Genomic DNA, 18,030 nt, shown 5'->3' with positions numbered 1-18,030 from the left:
GAAGCAGATCGAAGTACCTACTCGTAAGAGTGACGAGGCCCTCATCATATTTTGTACTTTTCTCTCTCAATGTCTTGCACCCCAAAAGGATCGACCGAAGGAATATTAAGGCCTTGTTCGTTTAGGCCATGCCTAGCAACCATGAATTTTTTTTCATGATAAATTAGTTTCTCAAGCTGTGAGAGAGGGTTGGGAAGGTGATAGGTACCTGCAAGATAAAGTAAGGAAGAAGAAAATATGGTTCGTTTGGGAAACCAGTCCCTCGTACAAAGCATGAAAATTAGGCCAAAATACTTATCATATTTCATAAAAGATTAAGGCTAAATACTCTACTACAAGTCCTAAACAGCTAGGACTCTCCCATCCAACCAATAACAAGAGATAACACAATCAATAACAGCCAGCAACAAATCTAGCTTATTCACTATCCATAATCTAAGTAGCTGTAGCAATAAAAATGGTTATAGAAATCTCTAAAATTCAGGGATTCAACATTCCCTTCCCCTTGAAAATTGCCTTGTCCTCAAGGCGGTTGATTTTCTTCGTCTTCTTCTTCCTTATCCCTGTCAAGAACTTGAATTAACTGGAATTGAGGAAACTTGCATTTGTGACCAGGAACAAATCGCTCGTCATAGTTGTAGCACAACCCTTTAGAACGTCTCTCCTTCATCTCGCCTAATGTAAGCCTTTGAGGAACCTTCGGATATGATGTTGGGTACTCATGCTCAATCATTGTACCCTTTTGAAATATCTGGCTATGTTGGATTTTCTCTTCCATCATCCGCATCATTCAATGTCTTTGGACGGAAGACTTGAACTTCTCCCGCCAACTTATCTTTGAGACCTCCCACAAAAGTCCCAATTAGGGCCTTCTCAGTCCATCCTTCCACCATATTTGACAAATTTTCAAACTCCTTCTGATATTCTCTAACCGTACTTGTCTGTCGCAGCTTACTAAGGACTGAGTCGAAATCATCAAACTCAGTAAGCCCAAATCGAACACATAAAGCTATCTTCAAGTCATTCCACTCCATATTTTTGTGAACTTTTTCGTACCATTGGAACCATTGTAGCGCTTCACTCTTTAAATAAAACGATGAAAGTGGTACCTTCATATCTTCTGCAGTTTGATGGAAGCGAAAGAACTGTTCTGCGTGATATACCCATCCGGTAGGATCTTCTAAACCATCAAAGCGAGGAAACTCGAGTCTTGTGAACCTCGTTTGGACAGATCCTCCCATTGTTGCAGACTTTGAAGCGTCATTTCCTCCTAATTCCATGTTGGAAGAGGTAGCCTTACCACAGGAAACCTCATCTTCAATAGATTTCTGGTTTTGACTTTCCATAAACTTGGAAAACATCTCTGCCAGAATGTTAACGGTCTCTTCTAACTTCTCCACTCACTCTTCCATGGCTGATTTGTTCTTGAGTTGACTCATTTTTGTCATGCCAAGATCAACCAGCTTTGATACTAGTTGATAGGTGCCTGCAAGATAAAGCAAGGAAGAAGAAAATATGGTTCGTTTGGGAAACCAGTCCCTCGTACAAAGCACGAAAATTAGGCCAAAATACTTATCATATTTCATAAAAGATTAAGGCTAAATATTATACTACAAGTCCTAAACAGCTAGGACTCTCCCATCCAACCAATAACAAGAGATAAACACAATCAATAACAGCCAGCAACAAATCTAGCTTATTCACTATCCCGAATCTACGTAGCTGCAACAATAAAAATGGTTATAGAAATCCCTAAAATCCAGATTCAACAGAAGGGTGGGAGAAAGAGAGACGAGATGGCACAAATGAGCAGACGGTGAGAAGTGACTAAAAAACAAGGTAAAAATCAATCATATTTTGGGTACAGTTTCTTGTTTCCTTTTTGGGTCTTTTTGGATGCCACATGCAAGAGATCCTCAAGCAATCTTCAAGTAAAAAATGCATTTTTTTGGATAACTCCTGTGTTTGTTTGCCAAAGTAACACCCAAACCCTTAAAATTACTAGCCAAGAAAAGGTGTAATAATTGCTTGTCTAGTGCATGGTGTCACTTCTTTTTCCATATGAAATATCTCAGAAAAGATAAGAATTCATAGTTAATCCCCTCTCTCTCTCTCTCTCTCTCTCTCTCTCTCTCTCCTTGTTAACTTTATCCAAACACAATAAAGCTCATGGTTTTCCCAAGGTTTACATGACATCTTATTAGAATATGTGGGATCCAACGGTTGGATTGGGTTAAGATCTCACCTTTGGATCATCTTGGAGGTAGACTGGATAAGTTGGCTAAACGAGGAGACTAGATAAACTAGGAAAGTGGATTAGAAGAGGCAAGCAAGAAAGATTAGGAAAGTAGATTTAATTCTTCCATAATTATCTTGATTTCCGTTCTATGCTTATCAGTTATCATGTTAGTGCTTCATATAAGCACCCTTTGATTACTGTAATTGCATTCGAGATTAGTGAAATTCTCTAAATTTGACACATCCAAAATCCTGCCCCCTTCCATTGACTTTACTTCTCTAAGGAATGCTAAAGCATTCAAACACACAGCCTTTTCTTACCCTCTCCTCACTCAGACCCTCTCTTGTCTATCCCTCACCCTCCCTTCTCACGATTGGGTAGGCTAACATTCCAGTAAGTAAAAAAAGATCATGCTAGCCAAACATGCCCTTGATTTGAGTTCCATATATCATTATTGGACTCAAAATTGGTTTTCAAAAGGGGAGTGATAAATCGACCACCCATGTGTCTATCTCTCTCCTCTTTCTCTCTGTAACCCAGAGGAGAGAGAAAGACACATGGGGTCGATTTAAGATATTTGGGAGTCGATTTATGACTGCCCTTTCAAAATCCACAACAAGAGGTAAAGTTGCTCTGCAAAATTCGGCTAAATTAAGACCAATGGGGAAGCCCCTTCTCTTTCTCCTCTCTAATATTTAATTTGAGTTCAATAATCATTTTTGGACTCAAAATCGGCTATCAAAATGCAAGAGGTAAAAGTTGCCCCGGCCAAATTTAGACTAATGGGGAAAGCCCCTTCTCTTTCGACTCTAATATTTCACCCCAAACTCAAATCCCAACTCATAATCAAAGTTATCAGATACCTATCACAGCCCAAACTCACCCTTCATTTGTTCCGTTGGCCTCCTTGAACCTTTAAGCCCCAAAAAATAAAAGAAGCCAAAAAGGGGCAACTATTTGAAAGACCCAACGGCCAATGCTTTGCAGAAAACAACTATCAATATACATGAAATCAGAGGTTAACAACCCCAAAATGGTGCTTCGCCCCACCTGGGTTTCCCCTTTACTTAAATCTAAACCTTAGCCTTCTACTAACACAGAACTCTATATACTACCAAGATTTCCTTCGTTACTATCTGCATCCTTTACAACAGATAGCCTCGCAAACACCTCCTCCCTTCGGGGGCGGTTTGCATATAGTATCCACAAAACCAGGCAGAGCATGACCCCCACAGAGATTAGCGCTAATCCTGCGTTAAGCATCCCGAGGTAGTGCTCTAGATGAGGACAGTACACGGTGGTGATGGTGGTGAACGTTTCTCTGACAAAATGACAGTCCTGTAGATTGAGTAACAGTGGGGCGTAATGATCAAGAGTGTAACTCACATTTACAGCGGCCACCAACTGCATGTATAGCTCGGGGGTTACCCTCCCAGGGCTAACACAGAGGCCGGATTCTGAAACTTCGCATGTGTAGTTTTGCCACACCTGAAATCAAAATAAGGAAATATTTAATTGAAGTTAATGGATATAAATGGTCATGTTTAGCAGCCGTGAAAGTTTTTTTTTTTTCATGGAATATCGGCTTATCAAGTAGTGGGAGATGGGCAAAGAGGGTTGGGGAGGGAGGAGAAAGTTGAGAGGGCATGAGTGAGTGAGGGTGAGAAGGGACTGAGAACAGAGAAAAGAAAAACTCTGCTAAAAATAGAGTTTTTCTTTTCCGTACTTTTTGAGCCACTCTGCATCTTCTCACTCATGCCCTCTCAGTTCTCTTCCTCTCCTCTCCGTACCTCTCTCTCAACACTTGGTAAGCCAGTATTCCATGAAAAAAAGAAGGAAAATCTATGGTTGCCAAACATGGCCAAAATGTAGGCAATTTAGAGAGCTCCACATTGTAGATGTCAAGCCTCTTTATGTCTATTTCTTTCCCAAAGAAGAATATGAAAGTTTCCTACAATTTTTTGCAAGAATTTTGAACTTACCATGGATGCATTGGCAAAAGACACCTCTTCAGGTCTGCATTGCCGATTTTGCAGCTGGGAATCGAGTGGGGAACAGAGAGGTGGGATCAGAGGACCGGATTGGTTGTAGTAATATGGAGTCCCCTCTGGAGGGTTTGGGTTTGCGATGGTGTATATTGCTGTGTTGACGACATTTACAAGCTGGTGGATGACTTCTTTACTCTGATACAGGGTTTGATTTGTGGTCCATTCGTCCACGCATGGGAGGATGTTGCTGAGAGCTGTCTCTGCTTGAGGATTTTCTACATATTCTTCCATGGCCATACAAGTATCCGAAATAGCACTGAGAGAAACAGGACTCAGTATTTATTACAAAGTAATCTCTATTTGTTCTATACGAAAGACGCAATAACTAATACGAAGAAAATAACCTCCTAAAGGCCTCGTCAAAAGAAGATGAAAATGAAAATGAAAATGAAAATGATCAAGCTGTTAAATATTGCAAAATATTCTCTCCCATTACATTAAGGGATTGCATGTTCCTAAGGGCAGACTGAAAACCAAGCATCCTCAAGGCGTAAGCCTCCCAAATTTTCTGATTCTCAAATTTAGCAATCTCAGAAAGTAGCAAGATTTCGAGGGAAATAGAAGAAACGATTAAAATTTAAAAGCTAGAATTGTATTAGCCTAATTGTAAGAACAGTGGGGCTTCCACTCCACATTGCAATCTGTGCTCATGCACTACAAACTTCATATATACACAGTAGATCTTGATGACATAATCACCCAAATGTGTCAGATTTCGATTCTTAAGATTGATTGTAGAGTGACCGTGAAAATACAAGTTCTCCAAAACCTAGCCCTCAAAACCCCAAATCCTCTAAATCTAAATGAATGATTTAGTTTTTAAAATACGTTTATAGCTGTCATCTACCGTAGTAGTCAAAGTAATATTCTCATTAAATGGTTCCATCTCATATCAAAATGAAGGTTTGAAGTTAAAATCTTTAGAATTCCTAGATCTATTAGAGAGATCAAATAGTCGAGAAAGGCAATGAAGAATGACTGGTCCTTCACTTAACTAGATTCTAGAGTTTGAAAATTTTAGATATCTACAATCCTGCAGACATATCCTTAAAAAAAAAAACAATCTCGCAGGCATATTAGGTTAAACGAATTTAATCCTTTTCTAGTGAATGATTTGACCGAAACTTGTATTAATTCCATATCTATGCAGTTGTACTTATTTTTTATTTTTAATTGTTTTCTTTAGAACTATATTTGCATAGACACAAGAGAAATACTTCTTTCTATTGTCTTTACATAGTAGTCTAATCTTAGTCTAAAATAACTTGTAGAATATGTCATTAACGGATACTGTAGGCATTTTTAGTTTTGAAAATTATTTTCAATAATAATGAAATATATATTTCCATTTTATATGATCGACATGGTCTTAACATAAGAGCTAGAAGATTCTGAAGTTGATGATGGATTTTTTTTTTTGGTCGGTAAGTTGGGATCGAACCTGTGACCTCAAGGTTGAGAAACAAAGCCTCGACCAATGAGCTACAGGCCCAAACCCATTGATGCTGAATTTTGATAATAAAGATTTAGTGATCTTAGAATTTTTTTCCCATAATTCTCTAAGAGCTATTTCTAGTCTCGTCAATGGTAAAGTAGCTCAAACAAAAGTCTTATAATGCTCACTGGCTAAACAGGTGAAGCGAGCATCCACGACGAGGAGGCCTCGGACCTAGAAATTATTTCTTATGAATTATTTGTAAAATTCTATTTACTTAAAGCTTTTCGGTCAATGGTAAGGCACAATACCTTTTGACGCCGATTAACAGCACCACGGCAAGAACCTTCTCAAATAAAGGTTTTGACTCTAATTCAATGGTTAAAATCGAAAAAATAGATGAACTAGGATCCGGTACCAATCCACATCTTCATGGTACCATATTCGACAACCAAAACCACTATCCCCACTTGGTTAGGTGAGAATGCAAGCCAATGCCAAGAGCTTTTCTATCACAAGAGCGTGTGGCAAAAGTCAAATATATCTATATGTATATGCACCCATACAAGCAGGTGCATGTACAGAAACATACATGCATATGTTTGTTACTCTTTATTCTCAAAACGGAGTTCTATGGATTAACGTCCAATAGTTCAAATTGAAAGGTGTAATTCTTTGCATTTTCACCCACTCATATAAAATCATTTCATGAATTATGCCAGCATGACTAGAAAGAAATGCGCCCAGAGACCTAAGACTCCTTTTGTTTCTTACATGAAGCTAACACTCTCTTTGTTGTCATGAAAAGAAGAACCAGGTTCATAGAGTATGCAGTATCCAATACGCTCCTAAAAGAAGTATATGATATAAAATAACAGATAGAGTACATTCAACCAATTTGGAAGGTCAGTGCATTTATTGATGCAGATCAAAAGGTACATAAATACACTAAGTATAATTAGGAGTGAATGGACATTCCCAAATATATAACTGTAGTCTAATTCCTCAAATAATCAATCAGGTCATTCTATAATTACAAAGACAGGTGTTCAAACCAACATTTAAATTACTGATCGGTATCATTTTCAGGAATGCATAGGGACAACTTAGTAACAAAATGGTAATAAGTTGGGTGAAAGACTTTTTTTTTTTTTGAATGGTTGGGTGAAAGACTCTCTTCTCATAAATTCATGTTTATTGTGAAACAAGGGATTATGATACTGCAATGTTTAAACCAGGTACTTACTTGTTAACGATTACAAAAACTCCACAAAGAATGAATGTAATTGCCACAAGTAGCCATCCGCTGAAGATAAATCTGAGATGATATAATAGCAGCATTAAGAAGAAGGAAAAACACAATAGCATGCTGCACTTAATCAATCAGTATATGTTCTAATTAGGAAATTTACACCCTTAAATAAAAAACTTAACTTACATGTAAATAGCATGTTGGTGCGCAAGGATAGAAAATACTGCAGAAAAATAAGCCAATAAATTTAGGCAAAGATGCAAAAGGGCAAATGTTGAAGTTGATGAAAAAACCATACATGTGTATGGACAGAGATGGAGTAGTGCCAAAATTAAGAATAACTAGAATATAAATACATGAAGTTTATGATTTTCAAAGCAAAGTGGATAATACATACAAAGACCAAGTAGGGCTAGCACAAGCATCACTGCTGCTACCACAATCAATGCACATTGCCTGCAACAAAAAATACAAAAGAGTGATCTATAGAATTGGAAATAGCGACTTAAATGTAAATAGATAATATAACCAAGGATATGAAATCATACACAGCATTTAGAGCTTTTCTTATTTTGAGAGAATTTTCACTTGTTTTCTCTGTTAATGTGTTTGCTGCACTAATTAAATCAACATTCAACTTGTCAATCTCACTCTTGATGTCTGATGGAAGGAGAACCTGGTCTACATTAATAGTCTTGGCGACTGACAGAAATTCTGTAACATTTCTAAGGATCTCAACAGTGAAATCTGATTGGTTTACAACAAAACTCAAAGTATGTAACAACTCGTCATGAAATTCATCCTGCCCTACAGAAAGAAGAATACAGCCAATCCTGTGGGAAAAAATATAATTGTGTGAGCAAAAACTATGCCAAAAAAAAAAACACTCAAAGTACCATTAACTAACTATTATCTCATCATAAAACTGCTAGGAAACATTGCTGAAATAGGACATCGATGGAAGTTTGCTAATGTTCCACTTAAATTATCAATAAGATTTCAACATCCGAATAAAATACAATTATAATTCAAATTTGTATCAAAAACTGTAAATTACAATGGATAACATAATGATTGAATTACCGTCTAAGGCGTAAAAGAGAAATGATAACCTGACTTAACAGTTTTTAAAAGCTACCAAGAGCTCAATTACTTATCTTTAGTTTGGTTGATGCTATATAGACCTCGCCGCAAAATTGACTATTTCAAAATTGTTTGTTCCAATAACAGTTGTTTTATTTCAGTTGTCAGCAAAGTCACAGATATCTCTGATATTTTTGAAAAAATCATGATATTTTGTGATCCTTTGATAAAATGACAAAAATCCAAAAATCATCACGAGAATTTGAAAAATATCAAAATATTTTCATATTTTATTTTGGGAAATGATACCAGGACAACCATGTTTTAATAATTGCACTAACCCATCTTGTCTTTTATTATTTAAAGAGCTGTCAAAGATTATAACAGTTTATAACAGTTTGCAAAAAGCTCTCTTTTTTTTTGAAAGGTAGTTCACAAAAAGCTCTTACAAACCAATTAGAAAAGAAAACACTAGTTGAGTTCGTGCAATTATTAAAACATGGTCATGCTGATATCATTTCCCCTTATTTGTTTTTTATTCTGAAAATATCTCAAAAATAATACGATAAATTCACAATTTTATTTGTTGTCCTAATTTTATTTTTTTCCAGTTTTTCCCGATACAAACCCAAAAACTGCAAAAAGAAAAATCAAATATCCTGAGATGCACCCTCTCCAAGAAATTCTCAAGACAAATATTTCTGACTGGTTGTTAGTTCTAATACAAACTAGCTTCTGCAACTCAAGGAACTATACTAATGTTCAAAAGTTGTGACCAAATTGGAACTCATCCAATGGTCAACCTTTTCTTTTTCTTTTTTTTTGAGAAACTGAAGGGAAGGTTTGTATGCCAATGCTCAACTTGAGCCCAACAGGGTCAATGCTTCAAAATAGACTACGAAGAGCTTTACCAAAAACTGAAAGCTTGGTAATTCCTTGAACTAAGACACCTTGGGCTCAAATTGGACATGATAGTACAGATGCTTGAAAGCAGATTCGGAAGAGATTCTCTTGAGCATTCCATCACAGACCGGAAGTATAATAAGCCATCACAAAGGACTTTACTCTCAGAAATCATCGAATCACTACCACTCAGTAGAGCACCAGCTGATAGCAACATTACTCCTTTGTAATAACAAAAGACAGCAGCAAAGCTAGCAAGCTACGACGACTACATATGCTACTCACATAAAACTAGGCATCATCAGACCAGCCAAGAATCCCCACAGAATTGTGTCCAGCTTGTTGTAGGAGGGACGGGATCATTCCATCTTGAGAGGGAGATTAGAAAAGTGCTAAAGTGAAGACCATAAGAAATATGAGACAAACTAGGGTCCTCTCAAGCCAGAATAGCATAGCAACAAAAAAGATAACCCAAGGTGACCTAGATGCCTCATTGCCACCAGGCAATCTCGATTATTATTCACAAAAGCTTTAAGCTGCAGAAAAAAACTGAGTAAGCATTCAATCAACCCGAGTGAGATGAGCACTCAATCAAATGAGACAGTTTTCTCAACCAATCCACAATGGGTGGAAGTCACGATGAGGAAATCCTCCTCTCAATAGATGGTTGGCAATGGACATTTATTCCTTGGCATTGAACATGCAAAAGCCAGAAGCCTAAGAGAGAAGTAACAAGTTGGTGATGGTGGGCTGGAAAATGGCTTGAGAGACAGTAATGTTGAAAGACAGAACAGAGAAAATCCTACACTCACCTTTTACCTCAGTGCATATCTTTGAAGGGAACACTTCTATCCCCAAGAATGAACATTAAATGACGGTTAAGATTTTGCCCTCCATTGTATGTTTAATGAAGATGAGTATAAAAATTCTACTAACTCCAAGCATGCATTATTCATAATGATGACTTTTTTGTTGAAAAGCAAAGATTACACAGCAAAAAGAAATGAAGTGTCACAGCCTTGTTGAAAATGTTAAGATTCTGCCCTCCATTATTCATAATGATGACATTTGTGTTTGCAGTGTTGAAAATGCCCAGCCTTTCATGTTGATGTCACATAAACATGACCAATGCACTGAATGTAATTAATTAGATTTATGCTGTTATATTTATGAACACATATGTGTATGAAAGCCATATAATTAATTCAATATAATATGTTATAATCCACATCAACTCACATTGAATTCACATGTTCCATAAATTTGGCATAGATGTACAACAATGACCGTTAACAAATACATTAAAATCCAAAGGGCAGTAGAAAGGGAATGTATCTTAAAACAACAAACTCTTAATAAAAATTATAAGAACTGTGGAAAACCCTTCAAAGATAAAATCAACTGGTCTAAAAGGTAAGAGAAATACGCTGCAGCACATGTGAAGACAAGTAGCAGCGAAAGACAAATTCGAAGTGAACGGCGTGTGCTTTTCTTTTGTAAGCTTATCCCCCATCTGCAGCAACGATGCACTGCTAACACAAATCCGAAAGACACGAACCATAGGGATGCAAGAATGAATCCAACTGCACCTGTAAATCCAACAGACTGTAGAGACAATAGTCAAACCACTGAAATAATACCAGGCATATGTATATATATGAACACATACACACACAAAGGAAGAAAGGAAGAATATCCACATTTGTTTTAATATGGCACTCTTCTCATTGTTTTACACCTTGCTAATTGATTGTTACAGGCTGTTGCAATCCTCTAAAAGCCTAAACAGCAGCACGAAAAAACTGTAAAATAAAGTCAAGAGTGCCATTATCAAATAAAACACAGATATATATATATAGGGAAATGATATCTGCGCCAAGTGTTTCGATAAACATGCGCTCCACTTGTTTGTCATGTAGTATTTAAAGGGTTTAAAGAGCTTTTTGAGAACCGTAATATCCTCTGAAATCCCTTTAAATACTACACGACAAACAAGTGGAGCGCTTGTTTATTGAAACACCTTGGCGCAGATATCATTTCCCTATATATATATATATATATATATATATATATATATATATAGTCCTATACTTTGTCGCACCGTTGCACCCTTCCCCATATTAAGCTATGCACATCAAACAATTCAATTACATACATTTGAAAACAAAAAGAAAAGACGAGCATATCACCGATGAGTAGTCTACACTATTTATCATGAAAAAATTAGTATTTCCACGGGCATTTCTTTCTTATGTCTTGTAATTTATCAAACTTCGGGCAATTGTATACTAAAACATGAGGATTGAGTCCTTCAGCAACACATCCTTGTTTTCATGCTAAAAGAACAACAGTTAAATCCTGGGCCTCAAAATGTCTAAATCTTCATGTAAACAACCACCAAAGGTTCCAACTGCATTACACTTTTCTTTTTCATTCCTTCTCTTTTTTCCATGATCTCATTCCTTAGGTCACATGCTCCATTTTCTCAGGTTCCTACATTACCCTATTCTACCATTAAAAAAAAAATGCTTCATTTTCTCAAGTTTAACTGCATACACCTATTCATTTTCTTACATGTTGCTAGAGATATTCGCTTTCTTTTCATGTATTGAATGCTAATTTTTTTTCTTTTTTTGAAATGGATGAATGCTAATTATTTCTCTCTTATCTGTCATTGAGCAGAACTTGGAAAATATGCAGCCATGTCATTATGCAACTGTATGCCATTAGGAAGAATTATGACAAATAGTTTTCAGGTCATATGCGAATTGGCCATTGCATGGAATTTTTCATATCATCAGTTTCAAGCCAGTTTCCATCATCCTGTCTAGGTAACGGTTCCATTTCTATCGCTTCATAGCTGTCATCTCTACCATCGTAGATTTCTTGAAGAACTAACTATCTGGAGATGCAGACAAAAGTTTCTTTTTATTATTCGTTTTTTATCCTGGACAGAATAAAAGCCTGAAAATAAATTTCAAATAGCTATTTTTTGTTTTTGAAAGATTTTTAAAAAAAATTTCAAATAGCTATTAAAATTTACAAATCTTAAAGATATCAGATAATGATTGATTTTTCTTCTAGGGAATACTAACAGAGGCTGGCAGTCTTGAAATATTGGGGGATGCATTTAGCAGATAGATAGCAAAGCCAAAAGAGCCTCCAAACTTCCTGAAGCTGACTTCTAAGTAATACATATAACCTAATTAGCTATGAATAAAAGGCCTGCTTCGATTGGGTGTTATGCTCTTTTGGTGTATTTTTCTTCAACTAAGCTAATCTTGCCAAATGAAACAACAAAATGGATAAACAGCAGAGAAAAAAAAACCCATTTGTGATATCTCCAAAAAAAATTAAAAACTAAGAAGGCCAACAACAAATAATATTGTATAAGAGTTGCTAATCACAAATCTAAACATAAAAACAAAACCTTATCGGCATTAAGATCCAAAGAACAGAACCATCTCCATCACATTTCAACAGATAATCAAAAGAACGGCTGAAATGTAGAAAGACTTACAGCCCAGTAATGCCTATTAGTAATGTCCCAACCATCTCGATAACGCCTGAATTTGCAAAGTATATCTGGCCTGTTTGTCCGCTTTGCCGCCAAAACGAGCGGAAATTTTGCATCAGGAGCTGCAGCATTCGCTGGCCCTGATGCTGGCGCAAAGCGCAAAAGACCAGTCGCCCATGGCGCCAAATTCTCCTCTCCTAAAGCAAAAAGAAAAGGAGAAAAAAGAAAACAATTCAACTACTATAGAACGAAGGATTCGTTCAAGCACTAAAATTCAGATGCTAAATCCAACTACTCTGATCAATCAACAACAGCATAATAAACACAAGAATGCAGGATCTTCATAACACAGACCATATAAAGCTCCTTAAAAAAACGAGATTCCGATGCATTTAAAGGTGGATCTACTGACATAAAACAGGAAAAATCTAAGAAAAATCAAAGAAAAATTGGAACAGAGAATACAATTTTACTACTAGAGAACGAAAGATTCGTCCAGGCATTAAAATTCAGATGCTGAATCCAACTACTCTGATCAATCAACAACATTAGAATAAACAAAAGAATGCAGGATCTGCATAGCATGAACCACATAAAGTTCCATAAAAAACAAGATTTTGATGCATTTAAAGGTAGATCTAGTAACAAAAAACAGACAAGAAATAAGAAAAATAAAAGAAAAATTATAAGCTTTCTCTGTTCCCTTTTTTCCTGAATGTAACAAATGAAAACCTGATTTCCACTAGTTTAATCGATCTTAAGTATCAAAAACTACAGAAAGGAAAGATTATCGAGCACGCAACCGAGAAATCACATAAGAAAATCTCACAAGAACATTAAATCATCTCGATTATAAGGAAAATTCACGTACCGAGTATAAATTTCTGAGAAACTCTGCTCCGGATCGGAAAATCAGCCGAAATCTGACGAAGAAAAGCAAGAGCGAAGAATAAAAAGATGAGAAGCTTCATTTGCGGCTCTGAAAATCTCAGAGCTGAGACCGCAAATGAAGAGAATGCATTGAAGAATTCTCTGAGATTTTTTCAGAGAAGAAAGAGATTTAGGGTTTTGGTGTTATCTTACATTTCATTGTCTGATTGGAGTTCCTAGGGTTTTATTTTATAGGCAATATGGAGGGGGGAAAAGGACGGGAAATAAGAGCTGCGCTTTTGGCAGGTGGTCACATGGAGAAGAGATGAGAAAAAAAGTCCGGGAATGAACAGATGTTTTGTCGGTTTCTGTTTTTATTTTTTAATTGTTTAAGACGACTCCTGGATTTTGATAAATTTACGGAGTATATCAGAATTCAGAAAGGCCAAAGATAGTTTAACTAAATAAGATGGGAATGGGTTGTTAAGGAGGATATCTCTTTAAGGGTGTTTTAGTCAATTTATTCAATTAATAATGGTCGTTAGAGAGTGGGTGTTGGCGATAATTAGGGTTCGAATCCAGGTAGTTAAGGAAAGTATAAAGGGAAATAGACTCTTTATTTTCCTTTTTATAAGTCATCTGACTCATCTCTCTTTCAATATAAACACGCATTAGAATGAGGGGTGGCAACGGTTCGGGTTCGGTTCGGTTTCGGTTTGACCCCTAAACCGAACTAAACCGAAATTTGAATCGGTTTGGTTGTACCGAACCAAAGAATTTTTGGTTCGGTTCGGCCAATTTCGCCTCCCCTTTCTCATCATTATCATTGGAAATCAGGGCAACGGTTCGGTTTTGGTTCGGTTCGAAATTTGAATTGGTTTGGTTTTACCAAACTGAAACCGAATTTTCGGTTCGGTTTCGGTTGGATTGCCACCCCTAATTAGAATCGAAGAAGTGAGCAGTCCACTACACTACACATCTCTCTCTCTCTCTCTCTCTCTCTCCCCCCCGTCAAGGCGTGAAGAGATAAATTTTGGAAAGGTTTCTATACCAACATTTTCCGAATTATCTGAGCTGTCCATTTTAGTCCAACCATATCCGAGGGTCAAGATCATCCTATGGAGAAAATTCTCGAGCAATGGCTATCTATGGCAGGGACCTACAAACGAATGTTTTAGATCATCCAAATAGATGGCCTACTGTGTTCAATGCCTAGAATGGTTAGGATTGTTTGATTAAATAGAGTTTGCTATGTGTAATCCAAGATGGGTCCACAAGGTGAACAATCTATATTAATTATCAATCAATCTAAATATTCTAAAAATTGTACGGTAGGTCCACCTATTTGAATGATCTTAACCATTCATTTCGTAGCCTCCGCTGTAGATAGGCCATTCCCTAAAAATATTCTCCATCAGATGATCCTAACCATCGATTTGTGAATGTTTCTCCATCCTCAGTTTTTAAACTTCCGGAGCCGTCCATTTTATATCAAATGTATCGGAGGGTTAAGATCATCCAACGGATAAGATTTTTGGGACATGACCTATCTACGGTGTGGGCAAACGGATGGACGGTTTAGATCATTCAAATAGGTGTGGCCCATTCTAACCATAAAACTTCTCTAATTTTTAAAAGCGTGTATATTTCTGTCAATTACATCAAACATATATAATTTTAGAGGATAGTTACTTATGAAAGTGATATAATATGATATTACACACCCCACTTGTCACTCCAAAAGATAATGTGATTTGGACTTTCTAAATGGGGATTCACTTCAATACAAAGTCCCACCGTTTTCATCAAGTTCTTTTTATCTCTTAATTTGTACATGTTTATAGAAGGAACAAACTACAAGTCAAGCGGGTAGAGAGCGAAACTGCAACGCAACGTTAGGTATCAGAATCTTTAGCTTTCAGAAAAGGATGACCGAAATGGTGGTACGTGAGGGACAAGTGCGCCTCTCTTTTTAACCTTTTTCTTATGTCAATTCATGCATGGATTTGTTAGGACACAAGAGCCCATTGATAAGGGGAGGCATGTGGTATGAACGTGATCGGACAGAAAGAAGAGGATATACAAAGCTTGGAAGGGGAAAAAGAATAGTACTCTACCCGAGTAGTGGATTAGGTAATCCACCAACTCCTTGATGATCGGTTAGAGATTGATTAATTAGCAAGGCTGAATGGCCATGGGTCAGTGCACACATGGCACATTTGCTTGGTGATTGGGACTATCAATCTGATTGGCCATCCACAAGCATGGTTTTAAATTTTGTTGAAACCGAAACCAAAATTTCACGGAATCCGAAATTTCGGAAATTTTGGTCTAAATTTCAGGTTTACCATATTTCCGTAATTTGGGCAGACATTTCGGATATAATAAAATATTACTCTTTTTTTTTTTTCTTTTTTTTTTCTATTAGTGGATTTTGGCCAAAATTTCGGTTTCGGGCAACTTGGGAACGAAACCGGAATTTAAACCATGTCCACAAGGCAGCCCAGTCAGCCCAACGCTAAACAGAAATCTCATTCACAAGATTGAATGTTACAATAATCAATGACTTGAAGACATTCTTTTTTTGGAACGGGTGAGATTTTATTACTAAGAAACAGGCCATGACCAACGCAGTCATGGGACCAATGAAACAAACATCACAAACAGAGAACAAATAACAGCGATACACTTACAAGATTGCACAAACAAGATGACCCTCACTGGGGAAGGGAATCAAAAAACTCTAACTCCGCTCTTGCCACTCCTGCTCGAGCAAGATGATCTGTTGCTTCATTCGTCGACCTTCTAATATGATAATAGGTGAGCCTACAACCTCCTACCCCTCCAAAATCTCGTTACAAGCCTTTGCAAATCTCCTAGGATATGGAGATTGGCCTTTCAACTAGGGCTGCAACAGGGTTGGGTTGGGCCGGGTTTTTCAAAACCCTGGCCAAACCCTGGATCCCATTATTTGGGCCCTGACCCTAAGTCAGGGCCAAAAAACCTCAACCCAATGCCCACCCTGCAGGGCTCAGCGCGGCCCTGGCCCGCCCTATTGGCCCTGATTGGGCCGGGCAGGGCCTAATTGACCCTAGTGCAAATACCTGTTAAGAGTGCAAAAATAAAGCAACCACATATCATATAGAACAAAATGATCAATAAACAAAGAAATGGAACAAAATAAGACAATATGAATTCAACAACATGGCGGCCAGTAGAAACAATTAATAATAATAATCTAAAGGAACATCAATCCAAGGTAGGGCTGCAACTCGAGCCGGGTTTTACCCGACCCGCATCGACCCGACCCGAAAATAGCCTGGGTTGGGTTCAGGTTTCATGGGTTTCGGGTCGAGCCGGGTTGAGCATTCAAAAGCCCGCATGAATCTCGGGTCGAGCCGGGTTTGAAGGGGCCCGACCCGAGTTACATAAGTTATAGTATGTACATTTTTTTCTATTGTTAGTTAAAAGTTAAAAGTAAAAACCCATGCACCCACTGTTATTGTATGTGAGTGTAATTTCTGCTTCTATGAGTTGAGTTGATTCAAGTGTTTGATTCAGCATTGTTTGATTGTAATTACAACATTGTTTGATTCAGGTGTAATGTGAGTGTAACTTCTCCTTCTATGAGTTGAGTTGCCTTGCCAAAACAAGAATTTTCCTTAAAAAATTGCGTCAACCTGAAAAAACCCGACCCGACTCGACCCGAGATTTATCATGGGTAGGGCCGGGTTTGGGAATCGTGGGTTTTCCAAAAAAAAACCCGACCCGAGATATTTCTCGAATAGGGTTGGGTTCTCCAAAACCCGACCCGCCCGACCCGAGTTGCAGCCCTAATCCAAGGTAATAGAAAACATTAACAAAAGAAATATGCACAGATGGTCCAATTCTATAATATAAAACAGGGTCGGGCCGGGCCGGGCTAACCCGAGGTATCAACCCTAAACCCGACCCGACCCTGAGTCAGGGCCTAAAAAATGAACCCTGATCCGCCCTCAGGGTTGGAAAATCCAACCCAGACCCTGTTCGGGCTCAGGGCTCACAAGGCCAAACTTGCACCCCTACTTTCAACCATCTGACATTCAAGGAACAGAGCCTTAACAAAAATGATGCTCATTTTAAAAGTTTTTTCGAAATGATTAACTTGACTGTAGAGCTAGTTAACCTCAACTTCTAGCAATTACACATTGAAAATTATATAACACAAAGTTATGATAATAGTGTTTAATTTTAATGTAATTTTGTATCTAATTAGATTGTGGGTTCAACTCGAAAGCGATCATATTGAAAATGGAGTGAACCATACTTGATCTCCAAATTAGGTACTACAACATCTTCATTGTACATATAGGAGACCCTTTGTGATGATTCAAATAATCTATCTTGGGAATGGTTAACTATTGAAATTTTTTTAGGACACCGGGCATATTGGTTACATTAAAAAAAGTTCCTGAAAATTTTTCAGCGAAAATCAAATTTTCCGAGATTTGATAACCCATTTCTTATGTAGATAGTCATGCACCTAAAATATTTTCACTCAAAAACCTTAGTAAAAACAACCCATAATATAGCTATGCTTTATTTTCTTTAAGCCCTGCTTGGATTTCAGGAATTTTCTGTAAGAGTTTGGAAAGGACAAAAATTTCTAAACTTACTTTTTTACACACCAATAAAGATAACTTG

At 37.3% G+C, this 18,030-nt stretch overlaps 1 protein-coding gene across 2 annotated transcripts; it reads right to left on the bottom strand.

Annotated features, from left to right (window-relative positions):
- Positions 1–3,175: 3,175 nt before the first annotated feature.
- LOC143884341 (uncharacterized) lies at positions 3,176–13,677 on the bottom strand. Of its 2 annotated transcripts, XM_077387848.1 has the most exons (9): positions 13,349–13,677; positions 12,481–12,674; positions 10,387–10,565; positions 7,523–7,807; positions 7,372–7,430; positions 7,161–7,197; positions 6,969–7,040; positions 4,222–4,543; positions 3,176–3,727 (listed from the first exon to the last, which is right to left on the bottom strand). In XM_077387848.1, the coding sequence occupies exons 1-9, from the start codon at positions 13,446–13,448 to the stop codon at positions 3,344–3,346; spliced, it is 1,632 nt and encodes a 543-aa protein (XP_077243963.1). In that variant the 5' UTR covers positions 13,449–13,677; the 3' UTR covers positions 3,176–3,343. The 2 variants fall into 2 exon arrangements, with proteins under 2 accessions (XP_077243963.1, XP_077243964.1); XM_077387849.1 differs by lacking the exon at positions 7,523–7,807 and having other exon boundaries at positions 13,349–13,676.
- Positions 13,678–18,030: the final 4,353 nt, after the last annotated feature.

Source organism: Tasmannia lanceolata, unplaced genomic scaffold, assembly GCF_043159265.1.
Source record: "Tasmannia lanceolata isolate RefF3 unplaced genomic scaffold, GAP_Taslan_0.1 ptg000008l, whole genome shotgun sequence".
In the NCBI taxonomy this organism is placed as follows: domain Eukaryota; kingdom Viridiplantae; phylum Streptophyta; class Magnoliopsida; order Canellales; family Winteraceae; genus Tasmannia; species Tasmannia lanceolata.
This window is presented reverse-complemented; position numbering and strand designations above follow the sequence as displayed.